Genomic DNA, 16,223 nt, shown 5'->3' on the forward strand with positions numbered 1-16,223 from the left:
AGCAGGGGGAGCGGGATAGGGAGAAGCAGGCTCCCCACTGAGCAGGGAGCCTGACCTGGGGCTCGATCCTAGGACCCTGTAATCATGACCTGAGCCAAAGGCATATGCTTAACCAACTCAGCCACCCAGGTGCCCAAAAATAAATAAAATTTAGAAAGTGCTTGGGAGGGGCACCTGGGTGGCTCAGTCGTTAAGCATCTGCCTTCGGCTCAGGTCAGGATCCCAGGGTCCTGGGATCGAGCCCCGCATCGGTCTCCCTGCTCAGCGGGAAGCCTGCTTCTCCCTTTTCCGCTCCTCCTGCTTGTGTTCCCTCTTTCGCTATCTCTGTCAAATAAATAAAATCTTAAAAAAATAAAAATAAAAAAATAAAAAAATAAAAGGTGCTTGGGAATCACTGATTTGCTGGAACCTAAAAGTAAACCCATGTAATCATGTGTTATCGGTAGGATTTATCTATTACTCTCAAGTAAAAACCACCTTTCAATGTTACCAGGAAAACTAGAAATATTTTAAGTAAAAGGTGTAGCGCAGTCCCTCCCACATAAATGTTACTTGTCATTTTTATTGTTTCGAAAAGACCCCATGGAACACCCACATGCTGCCTTAGAAACCCATCCTGGGGGAAAACAGTTTCAGACCTAAATATCACGGTTATAGAATTTATAAGGAAGATCCATACAGATAAATATACACAAAAAAGGAGGAAAATATATCGTACCTAGTAGAAAAAGAAGTGACAGAAACATCTGCAATTTCTTTCACTGCAGAAATGACTTTGTCCAGGTCTTCGGTGCAGTTAACACTGAATTCTACTCTATGCGTCCCTGCTGTGGGGTAGTTGGGAGCTTTGGAAGGATGTATGGGTCTGGAGGTGCAAACTCCTAGGAAAAAAATGGTGGGTTTTTTTTTTTTTTTAATTAAAAAGATGAACTATTATGGGCAAAATTTTAAGGAAATGAGTTTTTAAAGATCAATTCTCAGATACTTATGTAATACACACACACACATACACACATACCCCTTACATATATACCTAAATCCCCATAATCTAGGGATTTAGTACATACAAAATCAAATTTATTTTCAGAATTATTTTCCAGAAGACTCTTAAATATCACAAAAACTTGACTCATGAATTCTTAGAGGATATACAGAATTGTGACTGCTTCCTAAATTTATTCATGTAAACCATCATTCAGGTTGCAAATGCTCATAATCTACTTGACCACATTAATCCAGATGTCATCATAAAAGCTTCAGCCCCAATGAGTAAACTAAAATAACTTACTAAACACAAAACTAAAACACATAGGCTGAAGTCCTTCATTGTACTGGGCTTGAGCAAGCATTCAATAAAACTCTGATGTCTATTTAACTGACACATGAAGTATATTCTGGAGAGGTCTGAGCTCTCGACTCAATTTAACAAGCACTTCTCCAATTTCTGGGTGCTAGGCACTGTGCCACATGAGTGAGGACTCACAAAGCTCAGTACAGCAATGAAGATTTCCTATGCTCTCCTTACTCATTAAGGATAAAAATTAAGTTTCTCAAATACAATTGCTAGATTTCACAACATTATTTTTAAATATATAAAAATAAAATAACGGTACCCACATCTAAAGCAGTTAAAATTCTGTTGGAAAGACATTCTAAAATTTCAAAGCATTTGTAGGGAAAATATTAAACATGAAAGAATAAGAGCTTCTCACCAAGTCCTTTAGCCAACCAGCTGTTGACTCCCTGGGGTGCAGCATCATAGGCTGTGTGAGGAGAGTAAATACCGACTCTGTTTTCCAGAGCCCGGATCACCAGGCGTTCCTTCCAGGTTTTCCAGGTAATGTGCTTTAAGGGTCGGAAAATAGGTGGATGGTAGGAGAGAATGAGATCCACCTTCTTTTGCAGCGCCTCCTCCATTACTTCCTCGGTCAAGTCATTGGTAAGGAAGAGTGTGTGTACAGTGTGTGGTGGGCTTGGTTCCACCAGTAATCCAACATTGTCCCAACTCTCAGCAAATGAGAGGGATGCAAAGTCATTCAAGGAGGAAAGGAGCACCTTCAAATCCATGAAGGAACGGGAAAAATTGCAGATCGGGGAATGAACAAGCCGGATTGTTCTGGGAATGAGGCGTACAGGAGAGGACAACATACAGAAATCAGGCAAAACTGAGTGTCTGAAGTCAAAACACAGAAAAAGGGTACACAGATACACGTTAGGCCTGGACCTTGGAGGGAGCAAACCATACGAGTAAAAGAGCTGTAGTCACATATTCCTGGGTTCAAATACTGATTCTGCCACCTACCAGGAGACAGTATATTAGATAAGTCATTTAACCTGAGGTTATTTTCTCATTTACAAAATGGGAGACACTATAACCTACATCAGAGGTCATTCACAGGAACAAATCAATTAATATGTGTAAGTCACCTAGCATGAGCCTGGTACATAATACACAAATGTTCATCCCCACCTCCTCGACCTCACACACACCCTGATTCTTGTTCTTCCCATCCTTGCTTCAACCACTCTCCTCCCTTCTCCAGTTCTCTAAATACTACCCTTCCAAGTCTCCTTCAACTTCCTAAAGCTTTTCTCGACAAACCTTTTCAGTGCCTAGACCCTATACAAAACTAACACTATCAACTCCATTAAGAATCCAGGAACAGGGGCGCCTGGGTGGCTCAGATGGTTAAGCGTCTGCCTTCGGCTCGGGTCATGATCCCAGGGTCCTGGGATCGAGCCCCACGTCCGGCTCCTGGCTCAGTGGGGAGCCTGCTTCTTTCTCTGCCTCTCCCCCTGCTCGTGCTCTCTCTCTCTCTCTCTCTGTATCCCTGTGTCTCGAGTGAATAAATAAAATCTTTAAAAAAAAAAAAAAAAAAGAATCCAGGAACATTTCTATTTTTGAAGAACAGCATTCATAGTATGCATAATAATTAACAAGATAAGCATAGCCAATCGTAAATTTAATCAAGTATTCGTAACCCAGTAATTTCAAAAACAAGTTTTTCAACAAAAATATTTAACAAATTTGTTGAAAAAAGTATTTTTTCAGCAAAAATATTTACCACTACATGTGTGTACTTTTTCAGAATCTGACTGGAAATGCTGCGGAGCCTCCAAAATGCACTGGAGCCTGGGGTCTTGGAAGATCTTCTAAAGGTTCTTATACCACTTTCCCTCTCCGATTCCAAGTACTGATACCGCCCCGCTCTCCAGACTCTTCTAAATCTGGCAGGCGTGAAAGTGAAGCCCTAGTGGGCCACCACAGCTTTGAATTATTTACTGCTAAATTTGAAAGAGCCCTTGAAAATAACACAGAACACCCTCCATTTCACAGATCAGGAAACTGAGAGGCTGCGTGGCTTCACGCCGCAATTAACAACGGGAGGCGGCACACGTGGTGGTAGAGCACCGACTCTGAAACCAGACTGACTCCCAGAGCCACAGCTGTGTAACAAATTATCTAACCTCTGCTGTCCTCCGAAGAATGAAAATAGTGCCCCGCTTACGGTGTGGTCGCAAGATTTAACCGTACAGCTGGGAACAATGCCTGTCAGCACTTTTTTTTTTTTTTAAGATTTTTATTTTTTATTCTATTTTGACAGAGAGAGACCCAGTGAGAGAGGGAGCACAAGCAGGGGGAGTGGGAGGGGGAGAAGCAGGCTTCCCGCGAAGCAGGGAGCCCGATGTGGGGCTCGATCCCAGGACCCTGGGACCATGACCTGAGCCGAAGGCAGACGCTTAACGACTGAGCCACCCAGGCGCCCCAGCACTGTTTTTAAACGACATTAGTATGACCCACTTTACAGCCTGCAAACTGCACCTTGTTACGTTGCTTCATCTACCTCTCATTTCATTCTCACTTCCGACCTTTTCCAGGACAACGAAGAGGCCAAACACGGCAAGAAGCTCCTGAGCCGGCACTTCTTCCCCACTGGCGCCCTACGCTATCACGCCACAAACTAATTTCCTGCCCCTGTCTCCTCCTCCGCCTCCTTTCCCAGAAGCACCCTCACAACTTCCAGGGCGTGCACTAACCATGGCCCGCCACGGGAGAACTGGACTCACCACTTCCGGTCCTGCGCAGGGCCTCCTGGCTTTGCAGGATGGGATGGAGAGGAGCCGGGCGGAAGTGGTCCTTCCCATTTTACGTCTGAGCCCAAGGTACTGCTAGAGGTTGCCCGGAATGGTTCCGGTTTACGTTTCGTGTCCTTGTATAATTATTAAAAGAGCTCCCTTTCACTGTCAAAAGCGTACCAGGTGAGGACAAATTACATTGTCTTCCTAGTTCTAGTCATTTTGGTTTGAAATAGGAAGGAAGGAGGCGAGCAGGTGAGGGGCGTTCTCTCTAATGGGTCCCGCGCTCGACTTCCGGTAGCCCGAAGACCCTAATTTCGAAACGTGTTATGCAAGGGCATCTTTTCTGTTTCAGCAACAGCTGTGCTAAGGTGGTAAGTAACATCACTCATTCTTTCATTCACTTATCGAGACTCTTGCTAAGCTCTGTGTTTTAATTCTTGGGCTTCGAGTGAGCATACTGGGCGGGGAGGGTGATATTGGAACAGACTTAATTAGAAAAATATATAGCGTATTATTGATAAGTGCTATAGGAAAAGATAATTGGGCAGGTACTAGAGTGAAGGCAGTTTTAAATAGAGTTATCAGAGACTTGGACGTGAGGAATATAACTGTCCAGACGTCTGAGTCTAAGTGCTCCAGACAAAGAGAGAACACCCAGTGTCTAGACCCCAAGGCGGAAATGTACCTGACTTGGAAGAGTTGCAGGGAGGCTTTTGAAGAAGAGTAAACAGGGGAAGTAGGAGATTGAGGGGCTTGAGTCGGGTAGGTTCTCATCGTTTCCATAACCAGATTTTTATTACTTGGGGATGCTATTCGAGACTCTTTCTTTTAAATATGCAGTAAAAATGAGCATGTGTGAGTTAAGAGAGGAAAATGAACTTAATTTTCTCTTTTGGGAATAGAGACACGTTTTCTAACTTCTGGTAAGACTGAGAAATTAAGCAATAGTACTTTCTGAAACGATCAAGAAGAAAAATGGTAAGTTTTGTACAATTTTTTTTTTTAAGATTTTATTTGTCAGAGAGAGCACGAGCAGCTTGAAATAGAAGAAAAGCAATGAGAATAATGCTCTGTCTCCCTCTCACCCTACCTCCAACTCACACACTCCTACCCTCTATCAACCCCACCATACTTTCTGACTGCTAGATACTCCTGGAAGAAGAGAAGTGAGAAAGGAAGCCTCAGAGTAACCCCCCACCCCACAATGGAATAACAAAAAGAATGCAAATTACTGGAACATCAGATAAACAAAACGCAAGCAAGGAGTAATATGGCTACCTCTGCACATTTAGGATCTAGAAACACAGAAGATTGTTGTCTTTAGTGAAGAAAGGAATTGTTTTTAACACTCTCATAATTAAATTACATAAGGGAACTGGTGGAGACTTTGTTTTGAAAAGTTGTTTTCTTACTATTTTTCAATATATATTAATGATGTTGGTGAGTTGCCATTTAAATCAGTAATACTAACATAACCATTGTTTTCATTTTTATTGATGAAAAATTCATACTTAAAAGAAGTATTTTCATCACAATGTTTACTGTTAAATGTTTAGGGTAGACAGCATTTTACATTAACATTTATCTTCTGGAGTTTTTTCCTACTGTTGAAATAAATTTTGAAGAAGTACAGCTTACTCTCAGCTATGTGGACAGTTCATCTCTGAAATGGTATTTCTTTTTGTGTTTTCATTCAGATTCTCATCTTTAATCTAGTTGGGGAAATAATACAGTGCATAAAGTCATGGAGAAATCTCATTTGTTCTTACATTTTTTTCTCCTTTTTAGTCAGTGACACTGCATACAGATGTAGGTGATATTAAAATAGAAGTTTTCTGTGAGAGAACACCCAAAACTTGTGAGGTGAGTACATTATGTACATATAAAAAATGAGTTAATGCCGCAGGATAACCATTTTGAAATATCTAACCTAAAAAACAATAAACACTTGTATATAAAACCAGTGTCAGGAAAAACTAGCCATCATAATTTCTGGTCTAGTTTCCACTTAACTTTTGATGTTAAAGATGGATCAAAGAAAGGGTAGATAATTTTTCTCTAACCATAGAGTGGTTGGTATCTTTTTCTTTTCACTTATTTTCCTCAGGAAATATAATCATTAGGATATTAGATAAGAGAACTGTTTCTTACATTACTTTAATTATTTAAATTTCAAAGAAGGAAAGAGCTCTCTATATTCATTCAACAATTATTTATGAAAGGCTATCTTGTCAGGGGAATACAATAATGAACAAGAGACATCCCTTGCCCTCATGGAGCTAACATTCTGAGAAAAGAAGTTGGTGGCGGGTGGGAGGGTCATTCTAGAAAAAAGTGATTCTAGATCATGATAATGCCTTGAAGGAAACAAAGCATTGAAATAGAGACTAATGGAAAAGAATTATTTAAAAGAAGTTGAGGGCAGGCCTAGCCAAGAAAGTGATACTTAAACTGAGTGCAGAATGTAATGAAGGCATCTCCACGGAAAGAGATAAAAATATTCCAGGTATAGAGATAGAAGTACAAAGGCCTCAAGATGGGAAAGCCTACCTCTTTTGGATGAATTTTCAGAATGATGATGGGGTTAACATAGTAAGTAAGAGAAAGAAGTTACTAACACATGAGATGTAGAGGTATGACTGTATTCTATTCCAAGAACAGAAGGAAGCCATTCAAGTGTTTTAGGCAGAAAAGTGACATTATCCAAAGTAATGCCTAAAAAACATAAATGCATTGTTACGGTGTTTTGAGTAAATACAGTTTGTTCATTACTTTAAATGTGTTTCTGCTACACCATTTCCCAATCATTATTTTTACCCTTTTCAGAATTTTTTGGCTCTTTGTGCCAGTAATTACTACAATGGCTGTATATTTCATAGAAATATCAAGGGTTTCATGGTTCAAACAGGAGATCCGACAGGTAAGTTACTGCATTAATATCTATCTAGAGAATTGGGTATATAGTATGAAGAAGAGGGCAGACAAATAGAAAAATATATAATGTAACATTGTGTGTCAACTATACTCAAATTAAAAATATTTGGGGGGGGAGGTGCCTGGGTGTCTTAGTCAGTTGAGCATCTGACTCTTGATTTCGGCCCAGGTCTTGATCTCAGGGTTGTGAGTTCAAGCCCCTAGACTAGGCTTGGAGCCTACTTAGAAAATATATATATATAAATATATTTTTTTAAGTAAATAAAATTTATTTAATTTTTATAAAATAAAACCAAAGATATAAGCCCATAGAGTTTTTATAACCCGGCTACCTTACCATAGCAAGAAATTTTTAAGTAGAAGCTACTGGCATCTATCTTTAAAATAAAATATGACTGGCGTGCTTGAGTGGCTCAGTCAGTTGAACACTGGACTCTTGGTTTTGGCTTGGGTCGTGATCTTGGGATTGTGAGATCAAGCCATGCATCAGACTCTGCACTGAGCACAGAGTTTGCTTGGGATTCTCTCTCCCTCTCCCTCTGCCCCTCCTGCTCGTACACTCTCTCTCTCTCCTTAAAATAAATAAATAACATCTTAAAATAAAATATGAACAATACTGATAGAGGAGTTGTTTTTTTTTGTAGAGATACTTTATTTTTCTGGTCTGTAAAGTGAAATTTTGAGAAGAGAGGACATAACAAGTTTTATCTTTATTTTTTTAATTTATTTATTTTTGTGAGAGAGTGCACGTGTGTGCACAAGCATGAGCGGGAAGAGGGACAGAGGGGAAAGCAGACTCCTTGCTGAGCAGGGAGCCCAATGTGGGACTCGAACCCAGGACCCTGGGATCATGACTAAAGCCAAAGGCAGACGCTTAACCGACTGAGCCACCTAGGCACCACAAATTTTATTTATATTTAAAGTTATTAGGGCACCTGGGTGGCTCAGTCGGTTAAGCGTCTGCCTTCGGCTCGGGTCATGATCTCAGGATTCTAGGGTCAAACCCCACGTTGGGCTCCCTGCTCAGTGCAGAGCCTGCTTCTCCCTCTTCCTCTGTCTCTCCCCCAGCTGTGCGCTCTTTCTCTCTCACAAATAAATAAAATCTTTAAAAATAAATAAATAGTTATAAAATAGCCCTTATGTTTTAGAAAATGAACCTTTTCAACTTTATTTTTTTAAATTAGATACTTCTTTTGATTTGTCTGTCTTGTAATATAGGTACCGGAAGAGGAGGTAACAGTATCTGGGGCAAGAAATTTGAGGATGAATATAGTGAATATCTTAAGGTATATCTCTAGTGCTTCAAAATCTTATTTTCTCATGCCTTGTTTATACTTGAAAACTTTAATACATACATTGTAGTAACACAAGTTAATGTCATTAGTATACAAACATTATTTTTTTGTAGTCTTAGTACACTTGATAAATGTCAGGGAGAAAATATAAATATAAATTGCATTTCTTGCCTAAAATATATTCTGGAATGTCACAATCACATGGATCTTGATATTAAGTGAGCTTATCTTTGGGTCCAACCTGAAATGTTTAATCAGTAATGTACCAAAAGGGCTTAATGTCTCACTATAAAATTTATGTTGAATGACATGAATCACCAGCCTTTTTTGAGAGTAGGGAGGAAAGCCTGTGAGACTTCCTGGTTGCAGTATTGCACATTATCAATATGAACTTTTATTATCTTCTGTTTGATGTTTGAATATTCCTGAATTAATGTCTGTGGTGGATCCCAACTAGGTTAAAGGGAAGTGCATAGCATGGTAAAATTAGAGATTTTTATTTCCTTTCCTGTTTTTTTTTTCTTTTCATATTTTTTCTCAATTTTCCAAACTTTCTAAAGAAGCTTTTCTTTTTAATTTCCTTTAAAAAAAAAAAAAAAAGATTTTATTTTTAAGTAATCTCTACACCCAGCGTGGGGCTCAAACTTACAAACCCGAAATCAAGAGTCGCATGCTTCACCAACTGAGCTAGCCAGGTACCCCAAGAACCTTTTTTTTTTTTTTAATAAGAAACTAATGCATGCCTGTTTTTTTTTTTTTTTTAATTAATTAAATTAAAATTAAAAAATTAAATCAATCAGTTATACTTCCCAGAGATGACATCTGCTGACAGTTATCATGTGGTCTTTTAAACTTTGTATCTGTATAAAATGATAACTTTAGAAATTAGAAAAAAGAGAGAAATTCTCCTCTATAAGAATATGTAATTTAGTACATCATATTTCAGTCACATTAAAATATATCCAGGACAATTCTGAAAAAAATTCCATTGCAGTGTTTATGTCTAGATGGTGGGACTAGGAGTAATTTATTTTTTCTTCTTTTTGTTTTCTTTCATAAGGGAACATTACTTTTGTTATAGGAGTTGGGGTTGGGAGGTGATAAATTGTTTATAAGTCATCCTTTTCCTGAATTAAAAACAAAACAACTTTTTAGGCATTAACTAATAACTGCTTCCATAACACTAATCTGTATACCAGTGGTTTTCAACACTGGTTAATACAGACTCACCTGTGGAAGTTTTAAAAATATGAAATATTTTGGCCTTACACCCCCTAAATAGAAAAAGAATAGGCCCGATTAGGACCTAAATTATACTTCAGGGTTCCTGCGTGATTCCTACAGTTAGGGTTAAGAACCTTTATATACCAGAGTTGAGGGTGTGTATTGAATATTTACATACTCTGACCCAGCAATTCCATTCCCAAATGTTTACCCTCCAGAAACTCTTGTACATGTGCATCAGGAAACAGTACAAGAGTGTTCCTAGAGTGCTATTTTAATAGCAAAAATCTAAAAACAACCCAAATGTCCACTGATCATAAAATGAAAATTATATTCAGTTGTGGAATATTACCCAGCAGTAAAAATCACAACTACCACTACACATTCATGTGTAAATCTTAGAAACATAATGATGGTATAAATAGCATTTCCCAGAAGACTACAGATAGTATGATACTATCTTAGCTCAGAAACAAAAGAAAAAAATATATTTTTTAGGCATGTATAAAGATAGAATAGTGGTTCTCTCTTGGAGAAGTTGAGGTAATAGATGAGTACATAGGCATACGCAACAGTTTGGTAAATTATCTTAGAAATAGGTTAATGAGTATTTTATTAAGTTATAAGTGGTACATACATTCTTGTGTATGTATCAAATGTAACATTTGGGAGTCACCTTTTAGGAAGACAATAAAGCATTAATATCTTTTTTCACATTTTTTATTTAAATTCAGTTAACATATAATGTATTATTGGTTCCAGAGGTACAGGCCTGTGATTCATCAGTCTTATATAATACCCAGTGCTCATTACATCACATGCCCTCCTTAATGTCCATCAAAGCATTAATATCTTGATATAGCTATATTTCTATTGCTTGTCTCATTAGTGTTTCCTGATGAATAGCTAAAAAGAGAGTGACCATTATTTATTGCAGCACCTCCTTATAACACAGTTCTGTCATGTCTTCAGTCTTATCAATAAAGTCCTTTTAATTCTTTAAACAGTCCCTGTATAACAAATAGTATCATGAATATTTGAGCTGTAGGAGACCTTCCCTTAGATCATCCAGTCCTGGGTCATGAACTGACTGCCCTTGGGTGGGATCCACAGATGTATTCTCAATGGCCATTGGTTTAAAAAAATTTTTTAGTGCTATTAGGTAAGAGATATACCATTCCTTTTGCCAGACTCCATCACTCCCTAATGTGTACATTCTGTCCAGTTAATCAATTTATTATCTGCTGACCCTTGTGAGCATTTGAATTACGAATAAACCCCTGAACTAGTCCAACCTCCCTCCCTTGTTTTACAGATAAAGAAACTAGCCAGAGTCCAGTGTATGTGTGAAGAGCTTATGGGGATTTTGGTTTTGTTGTCTGCCTGATCGTTTCATGCCAGCATGTTCCTTAATATAAATGTAAGGATGTCTATTATACCTTGGTATTGCGAAAAATGTTTGTGGCTATACTCCTCCAAAGTGAAAATGAAATTAACTGAGGCATATGATTTGATATATAAACAATTTACATACAAGTTTTTGAAATACAGATAATACAGAAAGTGAACATTTGGGTTAGCCCTAATAGAAGCTGATTAAATGTTTTCTTGGTCCCTTAAAAAGTACAGGTCTTGGGGCACCTGGGTGGCTCAGTCGTTAAGCGTCTGCCTTCGGCTCAGGTCGTGATCCCAGGGTCCTGGGATCGAGCCCCGCATCGGGCTCCCTGCTCCGCAGGAAGCCTGCTTCTCCCTCTCCACTCCCCCTGCTTGTTTTCTCTCTTTCACTGTGTCCCTCTCTGTCAAATAAATAAGTAAAATCTTTAAAAAAAAAAAAAAAAAGTACAGGTCTTGGCTTGAGTCCTATATTTGGAATATTTATATAAAAACACAGTTAAATATTTTGGCCTTTTACAGCACAATGTTAGAGGTGTTGTATCTATGGCTAATAACGGGCCAAACACCAATGGATCTCAGTTCTTCATCACCTATGGCAAGCAGCCACATCTGGACATGAAATACACAGTATTTGGAAAGTGAGTATTTTGGTTACTGTTTTCTTTGGAATTTCATTGCAAGGGATACATATGAGAGGCTATGATAATAGCATAATACTGAAGGAGCAGTATGAAAGCTAAGTACACCTGGTAAGTCCACCACTTACCAGCACTGTGACCTTGGGAACTTATAACCAAGCCTTAATTTCTTTATTTTGTAAAATAGGAGCCAATCTTTTTTTTAAGGATTATTACGCAAATTAACAGTAATGTATTTCTTCTTATGAATAGCATTTTGTAGCAACTGACAGATCTGAAAAACAGTGGCTTCAAAAAGATGGGCTAAGATGGTGGTTCCCTTCTGTCACCAGTGTTCTTCCTAAACCATCTTTATCTTCCATCCTCATGCTCACCTCATGGTCCTAATATGGGCAGCACAGCTCCAGTCAGAACATGTGTTCCAGGCAGAAAGGAGGAGGAAGGGCAAGAGGTGCTTGCCAGCTGAGTCAGCCCTATTTATGTAGGTATGTAGGTATTTAGTAGGCTCCACAAGTCAGCCCCTTTTTAAAGAGCTTTCCTGAAGACCCAGAACTTAGCAATGAGGCCTCCCCTTATCTACAAGGGAGGGTAGGAAATGTTTTTCAGCTAGACACATTGCTGCTCTCAATAAAATCAGGTCCCTATGAGTAAGAAGGGGAGCCTGGATCCTAGGGAGGTGTTTAGAGGCTCTGCCAAAATACCCAGTTAGCACTATGCCTGGGGATTGCTTTTATAAATCAGCAAGAAGTCAGCTTGTCTGTTCATTTAACAAATACTTACTATGCTCAATAAACGAAGGCACAGTTCTAGAGTTTCTTTCACTTAACAGTGTGGATGCCAAATTAGTTTAATTAAAAATAGAAGACTCAACAACTCTTAGTTTTCATTCCATATATATATTTATCTAATTTATAGATTAATATTCAGTGAAATTAATGAAATATTACAGCCTCTAGTAGTAATTGCCTGGATATAGATCACTCAGGTTCCCTTCTTTTCATTTTCTCCTTTAACCCACCATTCAGAATTATCGATCATTAATTACTAAGATTTATGTTACTAGTTTTGTGACAGAACTAGAGAGTTAAGAACAAAGATTCTTAACCTTAGGTCCCTTAAGTCCTTGAAATTATGTGTTCTGTGTGTATACACACGTTTTTCTGGGAAGATGGTACATAGCTTTCCATTTGTTTTCAAAGGGGCCTGTGTCCCAAATACTTGACTGACTTGCCTCAATTCTACATGCCCTTTTTTGCCTGAGATCTGTTTCCTATAGCCTCTGTTTCTCTTACTGACCCAGAAGGTGGGAAGGTTTTTGAAACTTAAAATTTAAAGACTTTGGTGGGGGGCGCCTGGGTGGCTCAGTCCATAAAGCAACCAACTCTTGATTTTGGCTCAGCTCATGATCTCGGGTTCCTGGGATGGAGCCCAGTCTGCTGGAGATTCTCTCTCCCTCTCCCCCCACTCACATGCTCTTTCACTCACTCTCTCTAAAATAAATAAATATATAAATAAAGCAAGCCACCTTTTCTTAGCAAATGTTTTAGACCAACTTGCCCGAAGGATAGCTGTCTATATATTTTTTTTTCTTTGTAGTAACATGAAATACACTTGCTGGAAATGGGCTTAAGTGTCCCATCTTCCCTTCTCTTACTATTACTGCTTTTTGTTGTTGCCCAGATGCAAGAAGTAAAAACACATTTAAACAATGAAGTGTAAAGCAGCCACTCACTTCAGGACCTTTAGTATAGGGCAGTACTAAGTAATAAGTGTCACCATACATAATTTCTCTGGGCTTTCCGATAGCAAAGAAAATCATATGACTGGTTATATTAGACCCATTTGTAGCTATGCTGTGGGAGTACTTTGATGGTAATATTCCTACCCATTGCTATTATCTAAAGGCATAAAAATGATTTTTTGTTTCTGAATTTTGGCTAATATCCATGGTAGAAAATCAATATTTTATTGCACACTTAACTAGGGAATTCAAAGAACTATGAGACATGGTCGTTTTCTCTTAAGGAAACTGTAATTGCTATAGGTATTTGGATACTATGTTTCAATCTAAGGAAATTTTCATACATTTTTATTGTTTCTATTTCAGGGTAATAGATGGTCTGGAGACTCTGGATGAATTGGAGAAGTTACCAGTAAATGAGAAGACCTATCGACCTCTTAATGATGTACACATTAAGGACATAACTATTCATGCCAATCCATTTGCACAATAGCTATAATCTGGAAAAATATTTGGCAGACTATTCAAGGAACACACCTATTGTGGTTTACCCAGTTTTAACTATGTTGAAAGATTACATCATCCTTCTGCCTGTTTATAGCTAAGATCTTCTATGAGTTGGTGGTACCGTGGGGGCCCAAACAGCTTTTATTCCCATTATTAAAGCATATTTTTTACTATAACTATTATCTAATGTATTTAAGTTTAATTTTTTAAAAACTCTTCTAATTTTTTGTTACATATAAACATTCATTTTTAAATGCTGTCTCAAATCCAGGCATTTTTGAGCACTCTAATTACATATTCCTGCCATATCTAGTCCATATCCTGGAAGTAGTCTTTTCCATTAATTAGTCACTTTGTACAGTTAAGAGTAGGGACAAGATAGAGATGATCTAGAAAAGCCAGCCAATCCATTTTGCTGTTTTCTGTAGTCTTTAGATTTACAGTAAAGGCTCAGAGAAGTCCTAGTGTACAGTAAGCACTCAGAATTTCCCAACTCATTTGCCCATGGAACATTTTTGAAAGCTTATCATTTACAGTATTGCAGGACAGAATACTACAGGTGATCCATTTGGAAAATGCAATTAGTTGGTTAAGAGCACCAGTTGTAGAGTCCTGGACTGTGTTTGAATCACAGCTCTACCTCCTACTAGTATCTTTAGGCAGGTTAACATCTCCCAAGTTTTCTCATCCCTAAAGACTCATCCCCCTCATAAGACTATTAGGAGAATTAAATGAAACAATGTGTGTAAAGCTTCTGACATGTGTAAGTGTTCTGTAGTGAGTAAATGGAAGTAGCTCTCCTAACCTTTCTCTCCATCACCGGGCTCTCACCGAATCAGGCCTCATCATTTATCAGGCAATACCACTGATCTCATCAAGAACCATATTCTTCAATCTGTTTCGATCACCTTGGTTAGATTTTGGGTATTTCTTGGTTTGTATCATTTCTGTAGATAGCTGATCGAAATAGTATTTTCTTTCTTAACTACAATTTGGATGTTAGCTTGCAATATCCTCTTATTACCATCTATACCTTCTCCTAAACTGATGTGCCAATTATACTAATATCCTCACTTTTTTTTTTTTTTTTTTTTTATTTGGGAGAGACAGATAGTGAGAGAGAGCTCGAGCAGGAAGGAGGGGGAGAAGCAGACACCCCGCGGAGCAGGGAGCCCGATGCGGGGCTTGATCCCAGGACCCTGGGCTCATGACCTGAGCCGAAGGCAGAGGCTTAACCATCTGAGCCACCCAGGCGCCCCCTCACTTTTGTTTTTTTTTTAAATGAGCTCTGTGCCCAATGTGGAACTTGAACTCACAACCCTAAGATCAAGAATTGCATACTCTGCCTACTGAGCCAGCCAGGTACCCCTAATGCCTTCACATTTTGATTCAGCCTTTTAATTTAATCATTTAGATTTCTAGACTTAATATTAAAGCCTCTTTTGGGCAGAATTTGTTTTGACACTTATACCTGATATTTTTCTTTTCCAGTTGAATGACACTGAAATTTTTTGTCATTACTCTTAAGAGGCTTTTACGGATTGTCAAGATGTTTTTGTACTGACTGGCATTCCCTCAGTTTTTATTCTAAACTCTGCTTTTGTTTTTTTAAGTGCTACCAATATGGTGGGTTTTTTGGTTTTTAGAGCTCATTCTTATAATGTCTGTGTAGTTAATAAAGATCTCATAAAGAGACTGGCTGCCCACCTTGGGCCTATTGGAGGCATCAGGAGGATCAAAATCCTAACACTGTTTTCTGTCCACTCACACTGAGTTGACTGGTTCAAACTGATCACATTGGCAGTTGCGTGATTGATGTTCTGTTCCATTTATTAATTGGCAGTACGTATAAACTACTAAGAAGACTAGAATATTGTTGATCAACCAAATTCTCTTTAAAAAGAGAGTAATATGGCTCCCCATTTGGACCAGAGGTTAGCAAACTACAGCCCTCAGGCTGGCCACCTGTTTCTGCAAATAGTCTTCATGGAATTCAACCATGCCCATTTTGTTTATGTGTTTTCTGACTGCTTTGTGCTACAATAGCAGTACTGATTGGTTGTGACAGAGACTAAAGGCCTACAAGCCTAAAATATTTACTATCTTGCCCTTTAAGAAAATTTGCTAATCTTTGATCTAGAATATCAGAAGTTGCCAGAAAATCATGGTTTCATAGCAAAGGGAGCTTGATGAGCTTAAGGGATAATATAATCAATATATGCCTTGATAGTTCCTTCACCACTCTAAAAATGTACCTGCACCTATCCATTAGAATACCTAAATCCTGTTAGATCTTGGTTTGGAGCTCTTTTGAAGACAGCTTTTTTTTTCTTTTTTTTTTTAAGATTTTATTTATTTGACAGCACAAGCAGAGAGAGAGGGAGAAGCAGGCTCTCCTCTAAGCAGGGA

At 38.4% G+C, this 16,223-nt stretch overlaps 2 protein-coding genes across 10 annotated transcripts in view; one reads left to right on the top strand and one right to left on the bottom strand.

Annotated features, from left to right (window-relative positions):
- Positions 1-16,223, bottom strand: part of NIF3L1 (NGG1 interacting factor 3 like 1) — a 42,012-nt gene that overhangs the window by 22,340 nt on the left and 3,449 nt on the right. Inside the window, exons 1-3 of one of the 7 annotated variants that reach the window (XM_032404966.1) lie at positions 3,871-3,975; positions 1,713-2,173; positions 719-881 (exon numbers count right to left, since the gene is read on the bottom strand). In XM_032404966.1, the coding sequence (XP_032260857.1) occupies positions 719-881; positions 1,713-2,148 (599 nt within the window). In that variant the 5' untranslated portion in view covers positions 2,149-2,173; positions 3,871-3,975. Of the gene's footprint in view, positions 1-718; positions 882-1,712; positions 2,174-3,065; positions 3,579-3,823; positions 3,976-16,223 lie in introns of those variants that run through there. The other 6 variants (XM_032404998.1, XM_032404976.1, XM_032404958.1 and 3 more) reach the window with 6 other exon arrangements.
- Positions 4,070-14,862, top strand: PPIL3 (peptidylprolyl isomerase like 3). Of its 3 annotated transcripts, XR_004299538.1 has the most exons (8): positions 4,070-4,451; positions 4,983-5,058; positions 5,869-5,943; positions 6,907-7,000; positions 8,233-8,300; positions 10,849-10,953; positions 11,448-11,566; positions 13,674-14,862. XR_004299538.1 is itself a non-coding variant. In XM_032405023.1 (7 exons), exons 2-7 carry the CDS (start codon positions 5,056-5,058, stop codon positions 13,798-13,800), a joined length of 486 nt encoding a protein of 161 aa, XP_032260914.1. In that variant the 5' UTR covers positions 4,070-4,451; positions 4,983-5,055; the 3' UTR covers positions 13,801-14,862. The 3 variants fall into 3 exon arrangements, 2 of the variants coding, with proteins under 2 accessions (XP_032260914.1, XP_032260906.1); XM_032405023.1 differs by lacking the exon at positions 10,849-10,953; XM_032405015.1 differs by lacking the exons at positions 4,983-5,058; positions 10,849-10,953.

The sequence above is a fragment of the Phoca vitulina genome, unplaced genomic scaffold (assembly GCF_004348235.1).
Source record: "Phoca vitulina isolate PV1807 unplaced genomic scaffold, GSC_HSeal_1.0 scaffold1, whole genome shotgun sequence".
In the NCBI taxonomy this organism is placed as follows: domain Eukaryota; kingdom Metazoa; phylum Chordata; class Mammalia; order Carnivora; family Phocidae; genus Phoca; species Phoca vitulina.

What these genes read in the sequence shown, in the direction of transcription:
- PPIL3 (XM_032405015.1), top strand. Translation starts at nt 4,407, where the DNA reads ATGCAAGGGCATCTTTTCTGTTTCAGCAACAGCTGTGCTAAGGTG. An exon ending in GCAACAGCTGTGCTAAGGTG is followed by an intron (nt 4,452 to 5,868) that starts GTAAGTAACATC and finishes TCTCCTTTTTAG; the next exon opens with TCAGTGACACTGCATACAGA. An exon ending in TCAAACAGGAGATCCGACAG is followed by an intron (nt 7,001 to 8,232) that starts GTAAGTTACTGC and finishes CTTGTAATATAG; the next exon opens with GTACCGGAAGAGGAGGTAAC.